The 22,206-nt window shown below is 44.1% G+C and overlaps 1 protein-coding gene and 1 long non-coding RNA gene across 8 annotated transcripts in view; one reads left to right on the forward strand and one right to left on the reverse strand.

Annotated features, from left to right (window-relative positions):
• Positions 1-8,140, forward strand: part of CTNND2 (catenin delta 2) — a 907,509-nt gene extending 899,369 nt beyond the window's left edge. For all 5 annotated transcript variants that reach the window (XM_073891088.1, XM_025867463.2, XM_073891086.1 and 2 more), the window contains 2 exons: positions 726-799; positions 7,337-8,140. In XM_073891088.1, coding sequence (XP_073747189.1) covers positions 726-799; positions 7,337-7,597 — 335 coding nt within the window. In that variant the 3' untranslated portion in view covers positions 7,598-8,140. The remainder of the gene's footprint in view (positions 1-725; positions 800-7,336) is intronic.
• On the reverse strand, positions 794-21,935 carry LOC112820339 (uncharacterized). Of its 3 annotated transcripts, none has more exons than XR_012377646.1 (4): positions 21,508-21,935; positions 9,415-9,846; positions 5,910-6,030; positions 794-5,103 (listed from the first exon to the last, which is right to left on the reverse strand). It is a non-coding gene; the product is annotated as an uncharacterized lncRNA (long non-coding RNA). The 3 variants fall into 3 exon arrangements; XR_012377645.1 differs by adding an exon at positions 7,830-8,234 and having other exon boundaries at positions 794-6,030; XR_012377644.1 differs by having other exon boundaries at positions 794-6,030.
• Positions 21,936-22,206: the final 271 nt, after the last annotated feature.

Raw genomic sequence — 22,206 nt, forward strand, 5'->3', positions numbered from 1 at the left:
CCTGGGCCCTTCCTCTGGGCCTGTGGCATGAGCCCCAACGGTTCTAGGGGAGGAAGTGGGCAAACCCTGCCCGTGCCTTTGAAAGCTGCCGGCAAGTAGAGGAGACCTCCCTTCCTTTCAGCTAGACTACAGGCCTGTCTCAAGAGAGGGGGAGGGGCTCGTGCCCCTGTGTCGAGCCGGGTTCCAAAGCTGCAGCCACCCAGATGTGCAGGACAGATGCAGATGGTACTTCCTGCCCATCCTTCGGGCCTTTGAGAAATGAAGTGTCTGCGTGATGATTAAGCACTCTGTGAGCCCAAATTAGAAATTTCATTCTTGTCGTTCTCCAGCTCAACACTAAGCTGCTCATACAGATGCCTGCACGCCTCAGTGCAGGAGACCAGCTTTTATTACCCACTCGATCTCACCAGAGAAGGCAAGAATCCTGGCAAGATGCCCATCTGTTTGCTGCCCTGCCCTGACCCTGTCTACAGTCTGAATGTGACTGCAAGGAACTCCCATGCTGTGGGGATTTGATAGAATACCTAACTGTTCTTCTTTCTTACATCTGCATGTAAAACGAAGTGTCCAGAACCAAAGGATTCTTCCATGTGGCACGGCACTTGGAATGCGCCCGGAGAAACCAAGTTTTTTTCTTAGGGCAAGAACTTGCCTCGATCACCATGATTCCTCACTTGAAATCTTGCCTTCTTTGCTAATACTTTCTGTTTCCCTCTTGTTTTTAGCTCAAAACACTGGAATTTCAACTTTGTATAGGAATTCCTATGGTGCGCCCGCTGAAGACATCAAACATAACCAGGTAAAGGAGACCCACACATTTGTGTTCATTTTCCCCTTCAACTTGTGTGAAATATCCTGGAATTGGAAAAAATAAATTAGCTTCTACATAACATACGTAAAGGACTGGAAAAAAAGAAAATAACATTCTCTGCTGCTCTCCACTCACATTCAACATAGTGTGCGTGGGGTGGCGGCAGTCATCAGAACGGCCTCAGATTTGAAAACAGTCTTTGATTTCACTACAACCACTCGCTTCATTTGGTGGTAGCAAGTTCTCTACTATGATCCAAAATGAAAAGCCTCCAATACACTACTGGAAGATTCTGGTTACTAGATAATATTGTGTGATTACTAGACAGGGATTCGGTAGTTCCCATAACCCAGGCAGTTCTCATTTGGAAGAAAGCATTCGTTATACATGATAGTTACCAATAAAATAGAGACAAGTTCAAGAATGAACAACTAAATGGGGTGCATTGAGGAGTGCCTTGCTAATCAGTCTAGTTGGGGGACCGGCAGCATCAGTGCCCCATGGGAGCTTTTTGGAAGAGATTCTTCTCAGACCCCTACCCCTAATCCATCTGATGCAACAAATGCATCAGAGTTGCATTTCATCTAGACATTTAGGTGATTCGTGTACACGTGTTCAAGTTTGAGGAATGCTAAGCAGTAACTCCTTCAAGAACTGGGCTGTGTGTGTGTGTGTGTGTGTGTGTGTGTGTGTGTGTGTCTTCTTTGGCAAACGTTCGCGGAAGGCTCTTTTTTTTTTTTTCTCTGTGGTTTTGTGGGAACTGTAAAAGCAAAAGACACGGCCTCTGCTCCTTCACTGAATGATAACGTCATACGTTTGTCCCCTAGAGGGGCCACTGCAGAAAGAAACCCATTCCTCCTAACTGTTGGCTACGAATAACCTTTGCCAGAACTTGCTTCTGCGGATGCTCTAGATTCCTGCCCTAAGTCAGGAAAGTTGGGCCGAGAGATACATCTGAAACCTGTTGGTTTGATCACAATAACCAGATGGCAGTAAACATGGGGGGAAATGGGCTGTTTTTGAACATTTCTCAATACCTGGTAGGGCAGCATCTTTGTAAAGGAAAGGGACCCACTCCTAGCGGATAGAATATCTTGAGCAAGACCATTTCCAAGAGAAGAAGGAGGAGGCCACGGGAAGTATCTCCTCGACCTTGAATTACCTTTTTCTCTAATCACTCATCACCGGGTGAAATGGTGATGGGTAGAGGAGTTATCTCCTTGCTCTGAACGTTCCAGGCCATGCACCACAGCTCCTCTGGAAGACATCTGGTGTTTTTGGCAACCCCCTGGTGAATGCCCAGGCCCCACAGCCTGCCTGACACGTTGCTAACATCTACTTCACCTCCCTCAGTTCTGCTCTTTGCTAAAAGCCAAGAGGTCAATGAATAAATAAGTGCGTGAGCTCTAGACAAGTAATCACCAGAGGGGTGGCCACCAGCTATCCACATATCAACATGCCTGCCCGAACACAAAGGAAAATGGAAACAAAATGTATTGGAAATGACAACTTCAGTTATGGATACCAACTTTTATCTTTTAGCAAATACCAGGTACAATGAGAACTATCTATAGCTCTTGCTGATACTGGTCAGCATGTGATAGGACCCTGACTTTGCATCCCAGAGTATAGGAATAGTCTTCAGTCTCCGTAGGTTAAGAGAAGCTCATCACAAGAATTGGCTTATTCTATACCAGCCTTTCTCTCCCTGGATTCCACTATCGTTGGCCGTGAAGAAATGCCCTGGTGTGGCCCAGAGGTCCTTGGCATCTCACAGGGAGGCTGCCATAGTTTCCTTAGGACTGTTTGCAATCTAGATTTACAGGATGGTCCCCAGTGGCTCCGAGGGGCACATTCTGGGATTGTTCATGGTCCTCATTTATGTCTCTAACCAACTGGTTGCAGACATCATTTTAACAGTTAACTGCCTAAACTCTCCAAAAATCCTACTAAGCTTCTACTAGTTTATCCCCTACTTATAAAGAAAACGTACTTAACTGTATATATCTAGCAAGAGAATTTTGTGTTCATAAGCTAGAGATAGAGGGGTTTGGTGTTTTGATGGCAACCATCAAATTATTACATCAAAACAGCATCTTGAGGTCCTGGTTGGTGTCCCCAGTTCCACCGCCAAGTGGGCAGAGCAGGTAAAGTTGTCCCCAGAGATGAAGAAATCAAGATTCAGGGAGGATAAGGGTTTGCTTTTGGTCGCCCAGCTCAGAAAAGGCGAAGGCTCCAACCTGGCTCTTCTGCCTTCTCGTCCCATCTGCCCTCCTCTATGCTGGTGGCTCTCAAGTTTGAGCACAAATCAGAATGCCCTGGATGACGGCTAAACACAGATCCCTGGCCCCCAGCCCCAGAGTTACTGACTCGGTAGGTAATTTACCTCTCTAACAAGCTTCCAGGTGATGTTGATGCTGCTGGTCTTGGGACCGGACTTTGAGAACCATGACTCCTTACCATGTGACCTTTTTCATTGTATATTAACACCCTGAGTCTTCAGCTTTCGCCCTGTGGTGAAGTTTGAAGATCTGTACTGGGCAGCTATTTTCCTTGTATTAGCAATCAATCCAGTTTGTAGGCAGACCCAGTGAGGACTAAACACAGTTTTCTCTCATCATGCTAACAGAGTGGGGGGGTAGAGAAGTGGCACCGTCCTTCATAATTTAAACTAAACATCCTCCCACTGGGGAAGAAGTTCAACAACAATGGCTTTATGGGAGTAGGAGCCACAGGACAAAATGCCAAGCACATGGACCCCAGCCAGTATCCCTACATGAGCCGGCTGGTTGCACCCCCCACCCCAAAAAGGATGCTGCCTTAAGGCAAAAGCAGGCAACAGCCTCAGGCTCCTTGGATGTACCAGGGCTTCTCTGAACCACAGCAGACACACAAGTCCAGAATACACCACTGCTATACATGAGCCTCGTTCTACCTCCTTCATAGAAGTCTGCTTTATGCAAACAGTGCAACATAAAAAAATGCATTTATTTTTAGCTCCTCTTGCGGGAGGGCTTATATTTGAGAGCACTTTGTCTAATTTTGAATACTGTCAGATAATCCCTTAGAGTAAATCATAAAGTACAGTCAACATTCCTCCCCCTGCGAATGTACATCCACCGTCGACATCTGCACCACGAGGCCAGTGAGCAAATTTGATCCCTCCAAACACAGCATAGCCACCCGTCACCCATCCTAGAGAGTCCATTCACACACACTCTCAGAACTGCAGGACTAAACCTTAGAAGGGGTTGACATGAGACTTATGACCAATACAGATGAAATGAAAAAGGCAATTCCTCAAGGTAAGAGACTAAAATAAACGTGTACACAACCTAAAGACGTCCACCAACCAGAGAGAACATGGTGGCAGTAAGAAATTTGAAACAGGTCATGCAAAGGCCTGAAAGAAGCAGCCGCTGTGGAGGAGAGCCGTGAGCCTGTGAGTGGTCGCCCCCACAGACCTCCCTATCCACGGCCACTGAGCCCAGCGCAAAGAAGTGAGAGCTCTCCTAGGGTTCCTTTGTCCACCGGCCTCCCTTCTTATTATAGAGCCTGGAGTCAACTCAGTGAGGCTGGCCCTCTGAGGATCGGCCACTTGGGCTCCACTGAAACTGTGTTCGTGTGGTGGAGAAAATGTGGACTTCAGAGTCAGCCAGACTCGGGTTCAAATCCCAGTCTCACAACACCACTAGCCATGATAATCCTGGACGAGTTTCTTAACTTCTCTGAGCTTCAGTGTCTTCATCTATAAAGGGGGAATTGGATGGATGGATGGATGGACGGACGGACGGACGGACGGACGGACGGATGGATGGATGGATAGGAAAATAGAGAAAAGAGGGAGGAAGGGAAGGAGAGATGGTTAAAGGTTAAACAAAGAGGAATTTGTTAAATGTTGGACATAGTGCCCACTGACATAGAAACACAGTAAATTCTAGCTCCCTCCCCATGTGATTTTTCTAAACCACCCAGCTCCAACCCTCTGTATGCTCGATGCTTAGGTCGCAGCACAGTGTTGGAGTGCAGAAGTTCAGCATAGCACCCAGCTCTGCAAAGAACAGCACAGGGCACCTCAGCTTAGCCAAGTAATTTCGTATACCTGGTCTTGTTTAATTACAGATGCTGAAGATTAATTCCAAATGTCCCTCCCGTGGCCAGGCTCTTAGGCTAACAGATCTTTCACAGGTAGCCCAACACCTCAGTCATCAGCCACCACTAACTGGAAGCGTGGGACGAGTGGATGGCAGCTATGATGAAGTTGACCACTTCTTTGAAGAACAGGTCAATTACTAGTGTAAATCAATTACATGTAAAAGAGGGAGTTTCACTTTAGAGAAGAATTATGTGCAAGTCATTAGAAGCATTCATTTACACACAACGTGCTAATTACAAATCATTATCTATTGCTAGGACCAATTTCTATAGGACGTTTCCATGCCGAGCCTTAGTTAAATTAATAGGGAATTACTGAATCTGCTTGGAGGTGATCAAATCGTGTTTCTTTAAAAGCGTTCCATCATTCACACCAGACCTCTTCCCCAGTTATTGCCGTCAGCAGAGTTTCATGCATGATTGTACGCACTAGCTCTGGGGAGGCTCCGCTCACTTCAGAGGCACAGTGCTTACAAAGGGACCCCGGAGGCAGTCAGAAGGAAAGAGGATGGTCAGACCCCCACATACAAGTGCTAATTATCAGCCCGTGAACACTCTTAAGCCTTATTGTCCTTAAAACAAAGCAAAGGGAACTAATTCTTGACCTTCCATACCTCGGTGGCTCCTGTGACCTTTAGCCTTTCACAGCCCCTGACATCAGACAGTAATGTGCAAAGGACAAGAGCACAAACAAGGAGTACAGGGGTGGGCTGAGGGTCACCAGAGAATACTGAAGACCCCTCCCTGCTAACCAAAAGCTTCCTAATCCCACAGCATTCTCAAGTTCAATCAATTCTTAATTAAACCAAGTTGGGAAACATGTCGGTCCTTCTGAGTAGGTTACATTGGAGCGGATTCCCTCTTTCCATTGTGTGCTTTTCTATGTATCTTTTTGAGGCTACGGTCCCTGATCACTTAGGCAGGTGTGACAGAATGGCCCTACCGGTGGGAAGCCTCTGTCCTCCAGAGAGGTGTTGACCACAGCCCACTGCGCTGGCAGGAAGATCCCCGAGTGACTGTTAGACCTTGTACATCTTCAGTCTCTTTGTCTGGGATCACAGCACCTAGAGAACAATTTGTAAGAGAACAAATGCAGGAAAGAGGAAAATCAACTACTCATGTTCTATAGCTTCTAGCCTATAGCTCTTTCATTTAAAAAAGGTTATCTAGAGCCCTGGGTGTTATACGCAACTAATGAACACTACATCAAAAACTAATGAAGTACTATATGTTGGCTAATTGAACATAATAAAAAAAATTAAATTTAAAAAAAAATTTTTTAAGTTATCTAGGGGCGCCTGGGTGGCTCAGTCGTTAAGAGTCTGCCTTCGGCTCAGGTCGTGATCCCAGGGTCCTGGGATCAAGCCCCGCATCCGACTCCCTGCTCGGCGGGGAGGCTGCTTCTCCCTCTCCCAGTTCCCCTGCTTGTGTTCCCTCTCTCACTGTCTCTCTCTCTCTGTCAAATAAATAAATACATCTTTTAATAAAATAAAATTTAAAATTAAAAAAATATATTTAAAAAGGTTATCAAATAAAAAGTCCACCACTTAGGTCAGTTTGGCAATTCCTTCAAGAGTTAAACTTCGAATTAACAAAGGATCCAGCAATGCCACTTCTAGGTACATACCCCAAAACTGAAAGCAGGGACTCAAACAGGTACCAGTGCACCCACGTTCATTACAGCATTATTCACAAGAGTCAAAAGGAACAAACAACCCAAGTGGCCATCAACAGGTGAATGGATAAACAAAATGTGGTATACTGATACAATGGAATATTGTTCAGCCTTAAGAAGGGACAACATCTTGTCCCATGCTACAACATGGATGGCCTTTGGGGACATTATGCAAAGTGAAAGAAGCCAGACACTAAAGGACAAATATTATATGATTTCACTTATGTGAGGTGTCTAGAATAGTGAAATTTAGAGAGACAGAAAGTAGAATGATGGCTTCCATGAGCTGAAGCAAGGAGGAAAATGGTGAGTTCCGCTCAATGGGTATCGAGTTTCTGTTTGAGGTGATGGCGAAGTTCTGGAATATTCTAGTGATGGCCGCACCATGCCACAAATATACTTAATGCCACTGAATTACACACTTAAAAGCGGTCAAAATGGCAAATTATATGTTATGTCTGTCTTACCGTAATCATAATTTTTAATAAAGATTCTGTAGAATGCTAGTGTGTGGACACAGGAAGCAACTTTTAAAAGAAAGAGCCATCAGCAGTTGGCGGTATTTGAAGACACGCCATGCTGGTGGACGTGCGGGTGGGCGCCCAGCCTTCCTGGGAGGCTCCAGCGCCTTGGCCATGGGGAGGCTGCATCAAGGGAAAGCAAACCAGCCCAGGTGGATCTTCTTTTCTGTGCAGGTTCCAGCACAGCCAGTCCCACAGGAGCCCAGCAGGAAAGATTACGAGACCTACCAGCCGTTTCAGAATTCCACGAGAAACTACGACGAGTCCTTCTTCGAGGACCAGGTCCACCATCGCCCTCCCGCCAGTGAGTACACCATGCACCTGGGACTCAAGTCCACCGGCAACTATGTCGACTTCTACTCAGCTGCCCGTCCCTACAGTGAACTGAACTATGAAACGAGCCACTACCCGGCCTCCCCCGACTCCTGGGTGTGAGGAGTGGGCGGCACGAGGCGCTCCGGGAACAGTGCATGTGCATGCATACCACAAGACATTGCTTTTTTTTTTTCCCCCTGCAAATTTAGTTTGTTAAAGCCTGTTCCGTAGGAAGGCTGTGATAACCAGTAAGGAACTATTAAGAGCTATTTTAGAAAGCTAAATGAACCGAACGTTAACTTGGAAGTCAATAGGAAGCTGAAGTGATCCTGAATATGACATTGTACAATACCTTTCTAGTTGGAGCTGTGGAGTATAAAAAGTGCTTTATCTTGAATGTGGCGGAAGGCAGCAGAGGAGACAGGCGGGGTGGTGGGGCGTGAAGGTTACCGTTAAGCACAAGGGGCGGTGTAGTGCACACACTTTAGAGGGACGGCTTCTCACGCTTTGTTTACTCTCTTCATCCGTTGTGATTCTAGGCTTCAAGTTGCATTGGGGTTCCTCTGTACAGCAAGATGTTTCTTGCCTTTTGTTAATGCATTGTTGTAAAGTATTTGATGTACATTACAGATTAAAGAAGAAAAGCGCATTGTGTATATTACACCATGCGGCAGTGTTTCCTCATCTATGGTTCTAAATATTGCTTCAATTTCAAACTTTTGAAAGATGTATGGATTTCCAGTTTTTCTTTTCTTTTCTTTCTCCCAGTATGTTTTAACAAAAAAAAAATGGGAAAAAAAGGAATATTTAGCAGTATTGTTCGTTCTGATATGTGAATTTGTTTGTGGCAACTAAGCAAGGCATTCAGCAGTTTCTGACAATTAACATACATCATTCCACACTCCTTGTCAACAAAGTGCTTTTTCACTGCCTAAAATTTTAGATGTAGATATTTGAAATAGATTTTTTCATTTATACCAGTTTTCTTTATGATGATACAGTGTTAAAAGAAAATAAATTACAATTGATCCGTCATCCATATTTGCTAAGAATGTCTATTTCCAAGGACCCATCTTACAAAATACACATTCTTGCCTGTGTGTCTGTGCGTGTGTGGGTGTGTGTATGTCCACGTATGTATAAAAATGACCTGTGTGAGATTTTATTTTGATAGAAGCTATTTCATTTGCTGTTCATCTTGTACAAGCTTTGTTTCTGGTTTTTGGTATAAATGTACATCAGTTTGTTCCTCTTGTACTCCATCTATCCTTCTGACCATCTAGTGACTCAGGATATTAGGCCAGTTGAAGTGAAGTTATAGGATTTTCACACATTCACACATTCTTGGATACCGCCTCTTTCTACAGGTCCATTTCCTTCCATGTTTTATGCCCTCAGAACACAATAAACCATGGCCAACTCAATAATTTCACTTTGGGGCCAATTACTTGAAGTATCAACGGAAAATGTAAACTGCTCGCCTTATTACCCCCAAACTTTTTGTTCATGTGGCAGGGAGCAGTGGACCATTATGGATTAGATTATTAAAATTGAACTTGAAGCTAATGTTAGAATAGTGGTTAACAGAGCTAAGAAATAAGGCTAACCATTTAAAAGAACACGGGCTGTGGGTAAATTAGCTTTGCTCTTTAGATGCAAGTGACTGAGGCCAATAGGTGCCTAAGTAAATGTTAACTGTTCTTGGAAAAAATAAAAATTAAATAACAAAAGAAATTGGCTGCCATCTTCCTTTAAAACTTGCTCCCCTCTACGCTACATAGTTTAATTCAGATCAAAGTCCCAAATCAGCGATTCCTTCTCCAAATTTAGCAACCATCAAAAGAGTTTTTGTTCGTGCATATTTTTGCAAACGAAAAGCTAATTTCCCGAATAGAGCAGGAGACAGAAATTTGCATATGAATTGTCCTACAAATTACCTGCAAGCTGGACCTTGTTGCACTGTTTACTCCAGGACTCCACATTTGTGGCTTCCCTCACAGGCATGCTCCAGCCCCTGTGGAGAGAGAGAAATCTACAGCACTGAGAACAATGTATCCACTTCATCTGTGTCATAGAAGGAACTAGTGAAGTTCATCCAGGCAGATAAGACTTAAGCATAACCTAGTAGCTAGTTGAACTTGTCCAAAAGTAAACAATGCGACTCCTTCCTGGCTGGATTGTGCCTGAGGGAATTCCTGCATGTGCTAAAAAGGCTTCCTGGCGGGAATTTCATATTTCCTGGATGCTTTTGAGTCCGTGCATTGCCTGCTTTTGTGACCTGGGAAGACCAAGGATACCTCTACTGCCTGGGATTCTTTGACAGCACGTTGTGTGGGGCTGGGATGACCAGTTCAGCCGGGGGCCTCTGGCTTCAGACACAGAGGTAGGAAGAAGAAAATTAAAAGTGTTTGCTGTTATTCAAAGCAATCCTTTTCCTCTTTTCATACACATACACACACACACACACTCATATACACAAGTAAATTAGGAGAGAGTGAGAAGTGATTGATAGATGATAGAGGATATAGATGAGAGGTATAGACGGGTGCTAGACAAATAGATGAGATTTTACATAAACCATGAAATGACCTAAAGCGCCCACAGGCTCCCTTGGCAGTAAAGATTGACAGCTGGTGATTTGTTATTCATAACAAGGGCTGTATTGGATAAAAGCCCCCAGTGGCAAGAAACCTTTGTTTGTTTTTGCTTTCATTGTACTGAAGTGACCCAAGTCGGACACCCCCACCACACCACTGGCCCCCTGCAAATAGTTGCCTCTTGGGTCTACAAGAGCCTCCAGATCTTGGATTATCTACTGAGATGGAAATGGTGTTTTTCAGAGCAAAGGAGGGAAGAAAAGAAACTAGAAAATTTTTTTCTCTCAATCCCTGTAGTGGACCATGTACATACGTACACCCAATGCATTTAATAAGTTGTAAAACCTGGACGTTATGTATGAAAAACAGACCAATTTTTTTTCACTTGAGTTTTGATCACCAGAGACTAATGAAGGAAATACTTAAATTATACCACCTTGAATGATATTAATATTTAAAAATAAGATCTTTTAATACTGATTCAGGTTTCATGCCACACATTAATGCTTTAATCCAAATTCCCAATTATGAGTTAGACAATAAAATATCAAACAGGTTTGTAAGAAATAGAGAGACATAGATGTCACGTCACACTTGGTGCTAACTAAGTGAACATTAACCACTGAGGACCCATTTCATCTTAGCAAGATTCACATGTTACGGAAAACTGCTGTTTAAAAAAAAAAAAAGGCAGTGTTAAATTCAGTAGCAAAATTTCAATTTATTTGGTTTGTTTGTTCCGCTTACTTCAGCTCCTCTTTAGGGCCTGATACTATCCCCCCATCCTTGAGAACTGTGCCCCTGAAAGTGAGATTTGGCTGTCTGCAGACACTGAGGATTTTGTCCAACTTTGAGAACCAATTTCCTTCCCGCCTGGTGATTCTGTCCCTTCAAAGGGTAAGTGGCACATCTCAGGTCGGGATCTTCATTAAAGTGCACTGGTCTCCGTTCTTGGAGAGAGCTCGTTGGAAAACCTCCTCTCGAGGCAAGGCAACATACTCTTTTGTAACCTGTAAACAGGAAGAAGGATCTAGGATGTGGGGACAGTCCTTGGCCTTACAAAGTTGAGAGACCAAGACCTCCAGTTACTTACAAACAACAACAGCAACACTCCAAAGCAATGAGCCCATGTTCTTCTTCAAACCGGAGAACTAATACAAATAGCCAGTTCAGGTCTAGCAAGGCAAGCCCTTGACCTCAGTGTCTCCCATCAGTTCAATAACAAACCACCAGGCTACACCTGCTCTCTCCTCAGCCATAGAGGAGGAGGTAGCTAAAAATGCAAACAAACAAAGCACACGAGGAAATGGGGAAAGTGGGATTTTAAGTCAAGAGTTTGATCCTCAGTTAAGACAATGGAATTCTTGACATGAACTCCAACAATGGCCACATTAGCATCACACATTTAACATTTTTTCACAATATTTCATTGCTTGGTCCCTCGATAAAATAGAGACAAAAGCTTTGATAACATCCCTGGTACTCTACTAGAACGTGCATCCATAAGAGGGACGTTACCCCAGGTGGTGCTGACAGCCATCAAGAGAGATGATAGAAGATATGCATCGTGCTCCAGAGCTGTTTCTCCACCAATACTCTATTGATGTTTGGGGCTGAATAATTCTGTGGGGGAAAGGGTGAGATGCAGGGTAGGATACTTATCAGCATTTCTGGCCTCTACCCACTGGAGGCCTATAGCACCACCACCTGCAGTTGGGATGATCAAAACTGTCTCCAGATATTGCCAGATCAGCCCCAGTTAGAAGCACTACTCTAGTGCAATGTACAAGGTGCTAGCCACAACTGAGCACAAGGAAGGAACAAGATGCACTCCCAGCTGCGTGACCAGAGAACACCACACAAAGGAGTTGGTGTTTGGCTAGAACCTAAAGAATGGATAGGCTTCTGATGACTGATAATGGAGGCATTTCTGGAAAAACAGGAATGAGAAAGATGTGGGAAGTATAGGGAATGGACAGGGCACAACATGCAACAAAATTAATTCTAAAATGAACGGAGAAAGCATGGAGAGAGAAAGAAGTCAGGCTACAAGCAAAGTTGAGGCTCTTGAAAGCCATATTACAGAAACACTAAAGATTTTTCACAGCATCTTTATAGACATTCCGGGGGTGTATGGTGGTTGTAAAGGTAAGGTCTAGATCAGTGGTTCTCACACCATGCATCAGAATCACCCGGAGCACATCGCCTGAACAACATGTTCAGACATTCAGTGTATGTTTGGATAGGGCTGGGACTGGCCATGAATTTTCATTTCTAACAAGTTCCCAAGTTGATGTTGTTACTTGTCTGGGGACTATACTTTGAGAACCTCTGGTCTAGAAAGAGATCACCTCTGCAATGACTAGAATAATCTAGAACCTTGTTACTCAAGGGATAATCAGGAAGACTGGCAGCATCAACGCCACCTAGAAGCATATCAGAAATGTCCCACTCTATCCTTCCTCATCAGAATCTGCATTTTCATGAAATCTCTGGGTGATTCTTAAGAACACTGAAGTTTGAGAACAATGATCCAGAAAACATAAGAATCTGAGCTAGGAGAATGGCAGATAAAATGAACAAAACTAAGATGAAATGTTGCAGATGTAAAATCCACAGCACTTGAGGAACCCAGTAATGGAGTGATGGAGGAACCCAGTGATCCCTCAAAGATGGGCGCTTGGGTGACCAGAAGCCCAGCAATGATAACCCACTGGTAAGAAGGAAGAAAGATCTTTCTGTCAAGGAAAATCCACTCCATTTTGGACATGTTACAGAGGTTGATGGTAGATCCAGGGAGAATATTGCTGCAGGCAGTGGAAATGCAACCAGGACTCTGAACTAGAGGTGCAGAATTAGGCATCAACTATTTGGGATGGAGAGGTGGGAAGTGGCATGGATAGAGCATCCATAGAAAGGGGGATAGAGAGAGGCAACCATCCTAGGGATGGTGAAGGCTCACAGGCAACCAGCGTGATACAGAAGGACACAACAGCATATTGGAGGTGAGGTTTGGGGAGAACAAGACCAGTGCACTGTTGTCAATATCAGGGAGAATCTCATATGAAGAGAGGGGTAAGCACAGAGAATAATAAGCAGGAAGACAACTAAGAAGAAGCCTTTGAGTATGGTAATTCGGAGACCATGCAGGGCCTCAGTGGGTCATTCCAATAGCAGGTTAGGGAGAGTGAATAGCAGGGGAGGGGGCAGAGGCCTGAGAAGCTTAGCCATGAGCTATTGATTATGATGAACCTCTGGCCTGAGATAGTCACAAATAGAATAAAGGATTATTTTAGGGCAGCACAGGAAACTTGTAAAGCAAGGGCCCCTGCTCAGACAAATGGTTTAAAAACAAACCCTTCTGTGTGTGCAGCATTTTCTTGCTTTCACTGTGTTTTAATGGTCATTCTGCTTGTCCTCCTCACTACCAGGTAGGTTCTTATTACAACCCACCCTGTCTTTGAGAGGAGGGGAGTAAGATGCAGTGATACCACGTAGCTAGCAAATTTTACTGTTGGACATAAAATTGAAGCTTGGCAACTGTAGACCATAATACCAGGATACCTCTTTCAGGGAAGGTGATCTTCCAGCAGTGGCTTCAGATAGGATCGGGAGTCCATAAAGCAAAGGGGCCATGGGGAGAGGAAAGCCTGATTCCCCGGGATCCACCCTTTACTCAGCACCAGTCCCACCATGTCTCAGGCAGTGGGACTACAAGTTACGAGGGGAAGGGTGTCTGTCTGCTGATCCCAGAGTCTGTTTGTTCACCATACATCCTATACAACCAGTGCCTACCATGTCAGTTACTGCTGCCATTGATTTCACTTCCGGATGTTCATCCTTAATACCCCACCCACCTCCATCTGCCCCAGGCTATTTATTCTCATGTCTCATTTGCCCAACCTGCCCTAAGCCTGACCTTCGTGGAGCCAACAAGATGCCTTTTTTTCAGAAATTCCAGTTTGGGAGTATGTTCACTCCATGACCACGGCCTCCCTTAGTGACCAGCTCAACAGAGAAACCTGGTGTCCATTTCCAAACGGCCATGTGTCTTCATGTCCTCATACTAAAGAGCAGACAGCTATGAGATGACCACACAGTGAAGTCACAGAGCAGAGGAAAGTGAACTGGCCTTTATGGGAATTAAACCCAAATCACTGGCCATGTGAAAAGTGAATTTGAACTACATGAGCTAACGTGTCATCAAAAGAAAAATTACCACAATACCACTGACTGTGTGTATATGTGACTCACTCTTAATTACGAAGGAAGGAGTTGAAAATCACACACAGAACAATTGAACAATTGAACTAAACCACTCCAAAATTTAGTGGTTTTTTAAAAAGAGAGAAGGATTTATTTTGTTCAAGAATTTGCAGTCTGGCCTGGGTTCCATGAAGACAGCTCAGCTCCATCCCACTCAGAAGCAGCCATGGAGGCGTGAAGACTGAGCTGGAACCACTTAAAGGCTCAGTCACTTAAGTTATCTAGCACTTGTGCTGGGAAGACTCAAGTAGCTGGGGGCAGGAAGAACTGCAACTCCTCAGGCATCCTGTGAACTATCTCCACATGCCTGTCCAGCAGAGATAGTTCATGGGACCAAACTTCTTCTATATCATCTCAAGTTTCCCAAAGTCTGTCCCAAGAGAAAGAACCAGGCACAAAAGTTAAAATGCATCCTATTAGTCGATACAGTAGCAAAATACTGCTCAGTTCCAGAGGGTGGGGTAAGAAACTATATCACTTGATAGGGGAAGTGGGCAAGATTCTGGAAGAGCATGCATGGTCGGAAACATTGCTGTTGCCTTTTTGAGACCATCTCCCACAAAACTGATAACATTTTACCTTAACAGGTTCAGCTTCTTTCAAACATTTGTCAGTATTTCTTAATGGCAAAAGCAATGAGTTTTACTATAAGAAGTTAAAAACTAATACTACAACTCGCAAAAATGGGATAAAACGGCCCTGTAATTTTGTCAGAAGGAAGGGTTTGCATCTTGGGTTTGTGTTTCCTCCAACTGAATGAGAGCAAGAAAGCATGTGGTGACTCGTTCCTGGCAGCCATCTAGTGACCATGAGGGGCCTGGAAAAAGTTGAAGTTAAAGCTGAGGAAGGCAGAGGAAATATATAGAAAGAACCTGGCTCTCTTCTCAGAGCACATGAGAACCACCAAATTCCCCAGAATATTCCACAACAGGCAATCATTAAGTACTCATGCCCACATTCTAGAGACTTTCTCCTGCCCTCACCTAGGAAGTAATCAAAGACTGGACTGACGAAAGCAATCTCATGGCAAAGAGTTCAATATTCACATCATCATTTCCTTAGAATAAAAGCTTACTTTTCCTAAAATTTAGTAAAAGAGAATTAATAAAAAAAAAAAAAAAAAACACCCAAGGGGGCGTCTGGGTGGCTCAGATGGTTAAGCATCTGCCTTCGGCTCAGGTCATGATCCCAGGGTCCTGGGATCGAGACCCACGTCTGGCTCCTGGCTCGGCGGGGAGCCTGCTTCTCCCTCGCCCTCTGTCTCTCCCCTGCTCATGCTCTCGCGCTTTCTCTCTGTATCTCTCTGTCTCAAATGAATAAATAAAATCTTTAAAAAAAAATTAAAAAAAAAAAAACACCCAAGTACCAATTTTGGCAAACAGAAAGGCATTCCATAGATACTTTTTCTAGCCATTGTCCTAATAGATCTTATTTTTTAACCACTAGTAAAATATGCTACAGATTCGTAATTGAATGGGTTTGACATTATGTCATTGCCTCAGGACACTATCAATATCAGATGGTTTGGGGTTTTTAAGCAATTATGTTCTTCATGTGTTCATTATCTATAACAAAGAGAGCAAATGGAGGGTGATTAAAGGCCTGGAGAAGTGAGGAGGAGCAGAGATCCAGTGTACCGAGCAGTGACTGCCGCTTTCCTCTGGGCTGGGCTGTCTTTGGGAATGCACAGTCTGAGAACGGGAATGTCTCCAAGTTACATGGCGCTTTACCACTTCCTCTTCTGCTAGCACACACACCCTCCATTATCAATGCAGTGTAATCACCACCTTCCTTTTCCACAATCCCAAGCCCCACACCTTCGGAGATGAGCTCAGTAACCAGTGGGTCCTTGGGACACTGTGAAGATAAGAAGCATCCGGAGCATTCGCAGCAAATGAGACCTTGATGCAGATGAATGACTTCAACCTCTAATTGCCAGGAGCCTGAGAACAGGTGCTCCCCTGGATCCACGAATAACTATCTCCCTGATCCTGATACATTCAGGGAAGAATTACAACCAGATTTCCTGTTCACTCAACACCCAAGATTCTGAAGGGCAGCTTTACTTGTTTTCCCAAGAATTTTTAAACTTAAAAAGCAGCAGCTGAGGATAACAGGACCGATGCCAGCGTGTACTAATGGCATTGACTGGGTGCTGGCAGAACCTAGGAGAAAGGGCCAGTAAACTGTTATGAAATGGACATAAGTGGAAGGGAAACTGTGTTCTTAAGTGGTTCTATTTTGTTTTAGACTATTCCAGAGATGTTGAAAAAGTCAGAAACGAGACTGGCAGTCCCTTTTAGGTGGAAGTTCACTGGGAGTTCAAAGTCACTAGCCCAGTTACTAAGTAATCTGAGCAATTGTATGCCATTAATGTTGACCCTAGTAGAGTTGGAAAGATAGAGTGGAGAGTAAAATAGAGCCAGGGTAAGTAGGAGACAAGATCAGATTTTGTAAACAGAATTTAATAGGACCATAGCAAGAAATTTTCCCATCTTGTTAATATGTATACACACATAGCATTTAATTAGTGTTCCCAGAGTCAGCAAACAAAAATACAGGGCATCCAGTTAAAACTGAATTTCAGGAAAACAGCCAATAATTTTTTAGTATGTCCCGTGCAATATTTGGAACATACTTATACTAAACAATTTTTCATTGGTATCTGAAATGCAAATTTAATTTCAACCACTATTTTTCATAGAAAAAGTAAAAATAAATTCAAGAATTGGTTACTTGATTAACCTCAGCAAAAATATACATATATAATGGTGAATAGATGTACTAGGACTCAGAAGCCCTATTTGTGTAAACTAGTTAACTTCTGGGTCATCATTTCCCTATTAGTACATTGGGGGTGAAAATACCTGCTCTGCTTCCATTTTGCCATTTTTGTGAAGATCAGATCAGGCTTATGACCAATGGCATGCTGGTAAATGTTTAACAATGGAGTCTCAGGGGGTGCCTGGGTGGCTTTTTCATTTAAGCGGCTAACTCTTGATTTCAGCTCAGGTCATGATCTCAGGTCATGAGATCAAGCCCCACATGGGGCTCCTCGCTCAGCGTGGAGTCTGCTTCAGATTCTCTCCCTCTCCCTCTGTCCCTCCCCCCACTTGTGCGCTCTCCGTCTCTCTCTAAAATAAATAAATAAACTTAAAAAAAAAAACATGGAGTCAAGAAAGAAAAGAAAGGAGGGAAGGAAGGAAGGGGAGAGGGAGTGAGGGAGGGAGGAAGGAAGGAAGACCTCCTTGATCTATAGCACTTGCCAATTTCTCTGCTATAAGTGCACACACCATGACCAATTTCAAAGTGCCGATTTGTTGCTACTGAATGTGAAATCGGAAGTGGTACTCAGTAACCGACCAACACATTATCTCCAGGGTACAGTAAACTGTGTTATGAAATGGACATAAGTGGCAGGAAAACTTCCAAGAGCAGGGGTAATAAAATGTAGTAAAAATAATCAGACTGTGTAGGGTACTGAGTATTTATTACCTTTATTTCTTACCTTTCTTACCTTTATTTTTCAATATAATTCATTTAACCCTAAGCTTATGTAATGTGCTACTCAATAATGGCTGTATTTAGCAACCAGCTTGCACGTTCCCCAAAACTTAACCATCTGGTCTTGCGGGCTGTATAACCCTGCACATCACCGCTGTGATTCCAAAAACGGCTGTCCAAATGTGCATTATTAACATTCACTCATTGAATGAGTAGCCAACCTTTACTGAAGTCGCCATGTGAGAGGCACGGTACCCAACTCCTTGGGAGAGGGATGTAACCAGGAAAGCAGTGCTGTGAATAACCACCCACAGCTCTCTAAGGTGGCAGGCCTGAGCGGAGGAGGAGGAGGAGAGCGCCTCCCGACAGGTGGAGGGCTGTGCAGCCATCACCCACCCTAGTGCGAGCTCCGTGATGGGACAGATGCCTTGCCCCGGAGGGAGAAACCGAACTGAAGGCTGGGAGCCCTTGGGGTGGGGGTACAGCAGTCAGGTGCAGAGCCACGGGCTCTGTGGGGGACAGAGGAAGGGAAAGGCTTCAGGTGGTGGGAGGGGAGGCTCCCCCCGCCCAGCCGCCCCCCCCCACCCTCCGCCCCAGGCCAGCAGCAGGTGGAACAAGGACAGGTCCACTGCCTGAGCCCATCCGGTAAGCCTCCGATTCTGGAACAGGCCACAGAAGAGAAAGCAGCCATGAAAATGACATGCCACGTTTCTTATTTTAGAAAAATAAAGAAATAAAACACCATTCACAACCTTGAGTGTGTTGTCGCGATTGTTTGCGTTACCAGCAATGAGGCTACATAGTTACTCCTGGCTGCTTTGGGTAAATAAACTACCCTGGTGTATTCATTTCCTATGGCTGTTGTAACAAACTGTCACCCGTTTAATGTTTTAAAACAACAGGTACTTATTAGTTCTGGAAGTCAGAAATCCAAGATGGATTGGCAGAGTTGTGTTCCTGTGGGGCGGGGGAGGGAGGGGGTGAACTGGAGAATCCGTTTTCTTGCTCTTTCCAACAACTACAAGCCACCTGTATTCTTTGGCACCATCTTTAAAGCCCACAGAGTGGCATCTTTAATCAAATCTTTCCTCTCTCTCTCTCTCTCTCTCTCTCTCTGTCTCCCACCTCCCTCTTTTCTCTTATAAGGAACCTTTGGATGACATTGATAATCTCCCCCACTCAAGCCCTTTAACTTACATCGGCAAAGTCCGTTTTGCCATATAAGGTAACATATTCACCGGTTCTGAAGATTAGCATGTGGACATCTGGGGGGGGGGTCTTTATTTGATCTAGCACATCAGGCTTTTGCTATAATATCATCATAGAGTTCATGTAAAGAACCGTCTTAAGAAAGTTTCTTGCTGTATTGATACCTAGATTTCTAGAATAAAGCCCTAAAATAATCTAGTTCATATTAAATTCTTGGGGAAGGGGATAAACTCATTTATTTCCTATAGTAGTACACTTCCAGAATCCCCGAACAGGCGGCAATTCTCATACAAATTTCTGGTTTAAAAAAAGAAGGATTTCTTTTGCTAAATGTATTTACGTTAATTAATATTCATGCATCTTGAGGTGGGGGTGCAGGATGGATTAAATGCAAATAAAACAAAAGGAACAGGAGGTATAAGGAAAGGGAAGCCCTTGCCTAAGTGTAACAAAAGGTCCAGCATTTGAATTTTTTTCTAGTGTTATTGATGTGTAATTGACAAAATTGTAAGACATTGAAAGTGTGTAATGTCATCATGTGATATATGTATCTTTTGTGAAAGTGTCCCCCCATAGAGTTGACCAACATGGCTAGTATTAAATTCTGCTCAGAACTGGAATCATAACTATAATGAGGAGTCTTACATTTTTAAGTCTCACGCAATGAAATCAGCTTATTTGCAATCTGGTCTGCTGACTGCAGAGGTAGATGAAAAGTTCCCAGCATGGACAGAAGTCGAGGCATAAATATCCCAAGGGGATCCCTAAAGCCTGGTTCTCTAAGGGAAGGTGACAAGGAGCTGGTCTCAGCACCCCGAGATAACCCCCCCAACCACCACCACCCCCCAACTGTTCCTGCAGGCCCATGTTTTCTGGCTTTGCCTCATCACCCTACCATCTCATGTCTAAATGTTTCTTTGAAAGACAACGGCTTTCGGTGAGAGAAACGTGTCAGCAAAGGGGGCAGGATGCATTTGGGTCACTCAGCACCGCAACGTGAAAGAGAGTGCTTTACCCCAAAATCTGCCACCCGTTCATATACTGAAGCCATAAACCCCAGTATCTCAGAATGTATCATTTGGAGATAGGATCGTTAAAACAGTAAGTAAGTTACAGTGAGGTCCTTGAGGTAGACGCCAATCCAACTTGTTTCTTATGACTGGTGTCCTTAAAATGAGAGGAAATGGGGACATGGACACGCACGGAAGGGGGATGATGTGAGTCCCCCAGGGAGAAGATGGCCATCTGCAAGCCAAGGAGAGAAGCCACAGAAGAAACCCACCCTGCTGACACCTCCAAATCCCAGCCTCCAGAGCTTGAGAAAATACATTTCTGCTGTTTAAGCCTCTGGTCTGTGCTATTTGGCTATGGCAGCCCGAGCTGACTAATACAGGGATCAAAGGTGGCACCGATGAAGCCCATCAGCCTATGGAAAAGTCCTTTACGTAATAAGCCTCTCAAATTCTCTTGGTGCATGGGAGTCACTGACCTCAATATCCAAGCCAAATTTGGGGTGGAGGTCCTTGGTGCTTTTGCAAGAGACTCTACAACACTAACAGAGGGGAGAGTCTTCTCTGGGAAAGACAGGGGCACTGAGTGACTGTCATGTGCTGAAACCAGGAGGATCCCAAAGCTCTTTCTACAGACCTGTGCCATCAGCCTTCAAGCACAAGTCAACCAGTAGACCTACCTGTCTCCTTGGAGTTCATGAACAGAATTCCAGAGGTCATTAAATCAAGCTGACACTAGAAAGAGCCAAAAGAGGGACTCTGACAACCTTGCCCAATGATGACACCACAGACCTGGTGTCATATCAGTTTTGACAAGGTTAACTCAATTAGCAAGCAGATGATAGCAGCAATGTGACACACACACACACACACACACACACACACACACAAAGAAGAAGAAGAAGAAACAAAAAGTCCTGTGAATCTACTTTGTGACTGAGCAGATCTCAGCGTTTCTGTTTTTGTTCCAAATTTGGCTTGCCATGAGACCCAGACTTGGCATTCTCCTCTTTGGGCCAGATGCTAAATTAAGTTTGAAGACATTTCAGGTATTCATTATTGATCAGGCTTTTTGGCACCTGGAGGAAGAACTAAAGAAGCAGCAGCTGTGGTTTCAAAGGTACCATCTCCAAGCTAAGAGTCGCCAAAAATAACAAGGAAACTTCAGGTCTACGCATCCTTGGTCCTTGACGTGTCAAAGTCGGCTACCCTGGGCTCTAAGCAGAGGTGATTAAGGAAAGCAGAGTCTCCATGGCTCCATAGCTCCTTGCATGGAAGAAGGGAATGGCTGCCAGGTTGAGTCTTTACATTAAGCAATAATAATAAATCTATAAAGATGTGAGAATGTCTCTCTCCAGAATGGCACCTGTCACAGATGTCTTGTTACCCACGACTGAAAACCTGACCCAGCCTTCAGTAAGCAAAATGGAATTAATTTACTCACGTAAGTGAAAGGTCCAGAAGTCAGCAGACTCCAGGCATGGTTGGATTCAGGGACCAGATAAAGTCATCATGGGCCTGTTTGTCTGGATCTCTCCACTGTCTCCACCTATCCTGGCTGTCATATCCAAGTACAGATGTAATAAAACCTCCAGGAAGGTTGTCTTCTCAGCTTTAAAACCATTAAGCCAGAAAAACTCTAAGAAGCCAAGGCAAAAGTCTTGGGGCATATCCTTAGTCATTGTGGGGTCACAGGCTCATTTCTGAATGAGTTATTGTAGATGGAAGAATGGAAAGCTCTGGAGACACAAACTGTTTAAAAATTATCATGTCCTCCCCCATTGGCAAAATAAAACTACTGTACTAGATAAACATCTAAGGTCCCTTCTCATGAATTTATTCTGATACCTACAGTTTTGCTTTTCACATAACTAAAACCTCAACAAAGTGTTCCTTTCCTGCTATAACGCCTTGGTTTTGAATTCGAAAACACCCTCAATTTCCTGCAAGCATAAGCAACGTTAGTTCAGTGTCTCACCTAGCATGTTCACAACCCGTCCATTTATTTGCTTGTTGGTTTTTTTCATTCTCTCTTGGCCCCTCTCAAAGCTTTGCATAACAAACGTAGCTTCTGGCCTGTCCATGAAAATGTCACTGAGTAATTCCTGGGGATGAGTGAAGTGTACCATTCAGACATTTGAAT

Source organism: Callorhinus ursinus, unplaced genomic scaffold, assembly GCF_003265705.2.
Source record: "Callorhinus ursinus isolate GAN/ISIS: 27379988/994484 unplaced genomic scaffold, GSC_fseal_2.0 scaffold3, whole genome shotgun sequence".
NCBI classification, from domain to species: domain Eukaryota; kingdom Metazoa; phylum Chordata; class Mammalia; order Carnivora; family Otariidae; genus Callorhinus; species Callorhinus ursinus.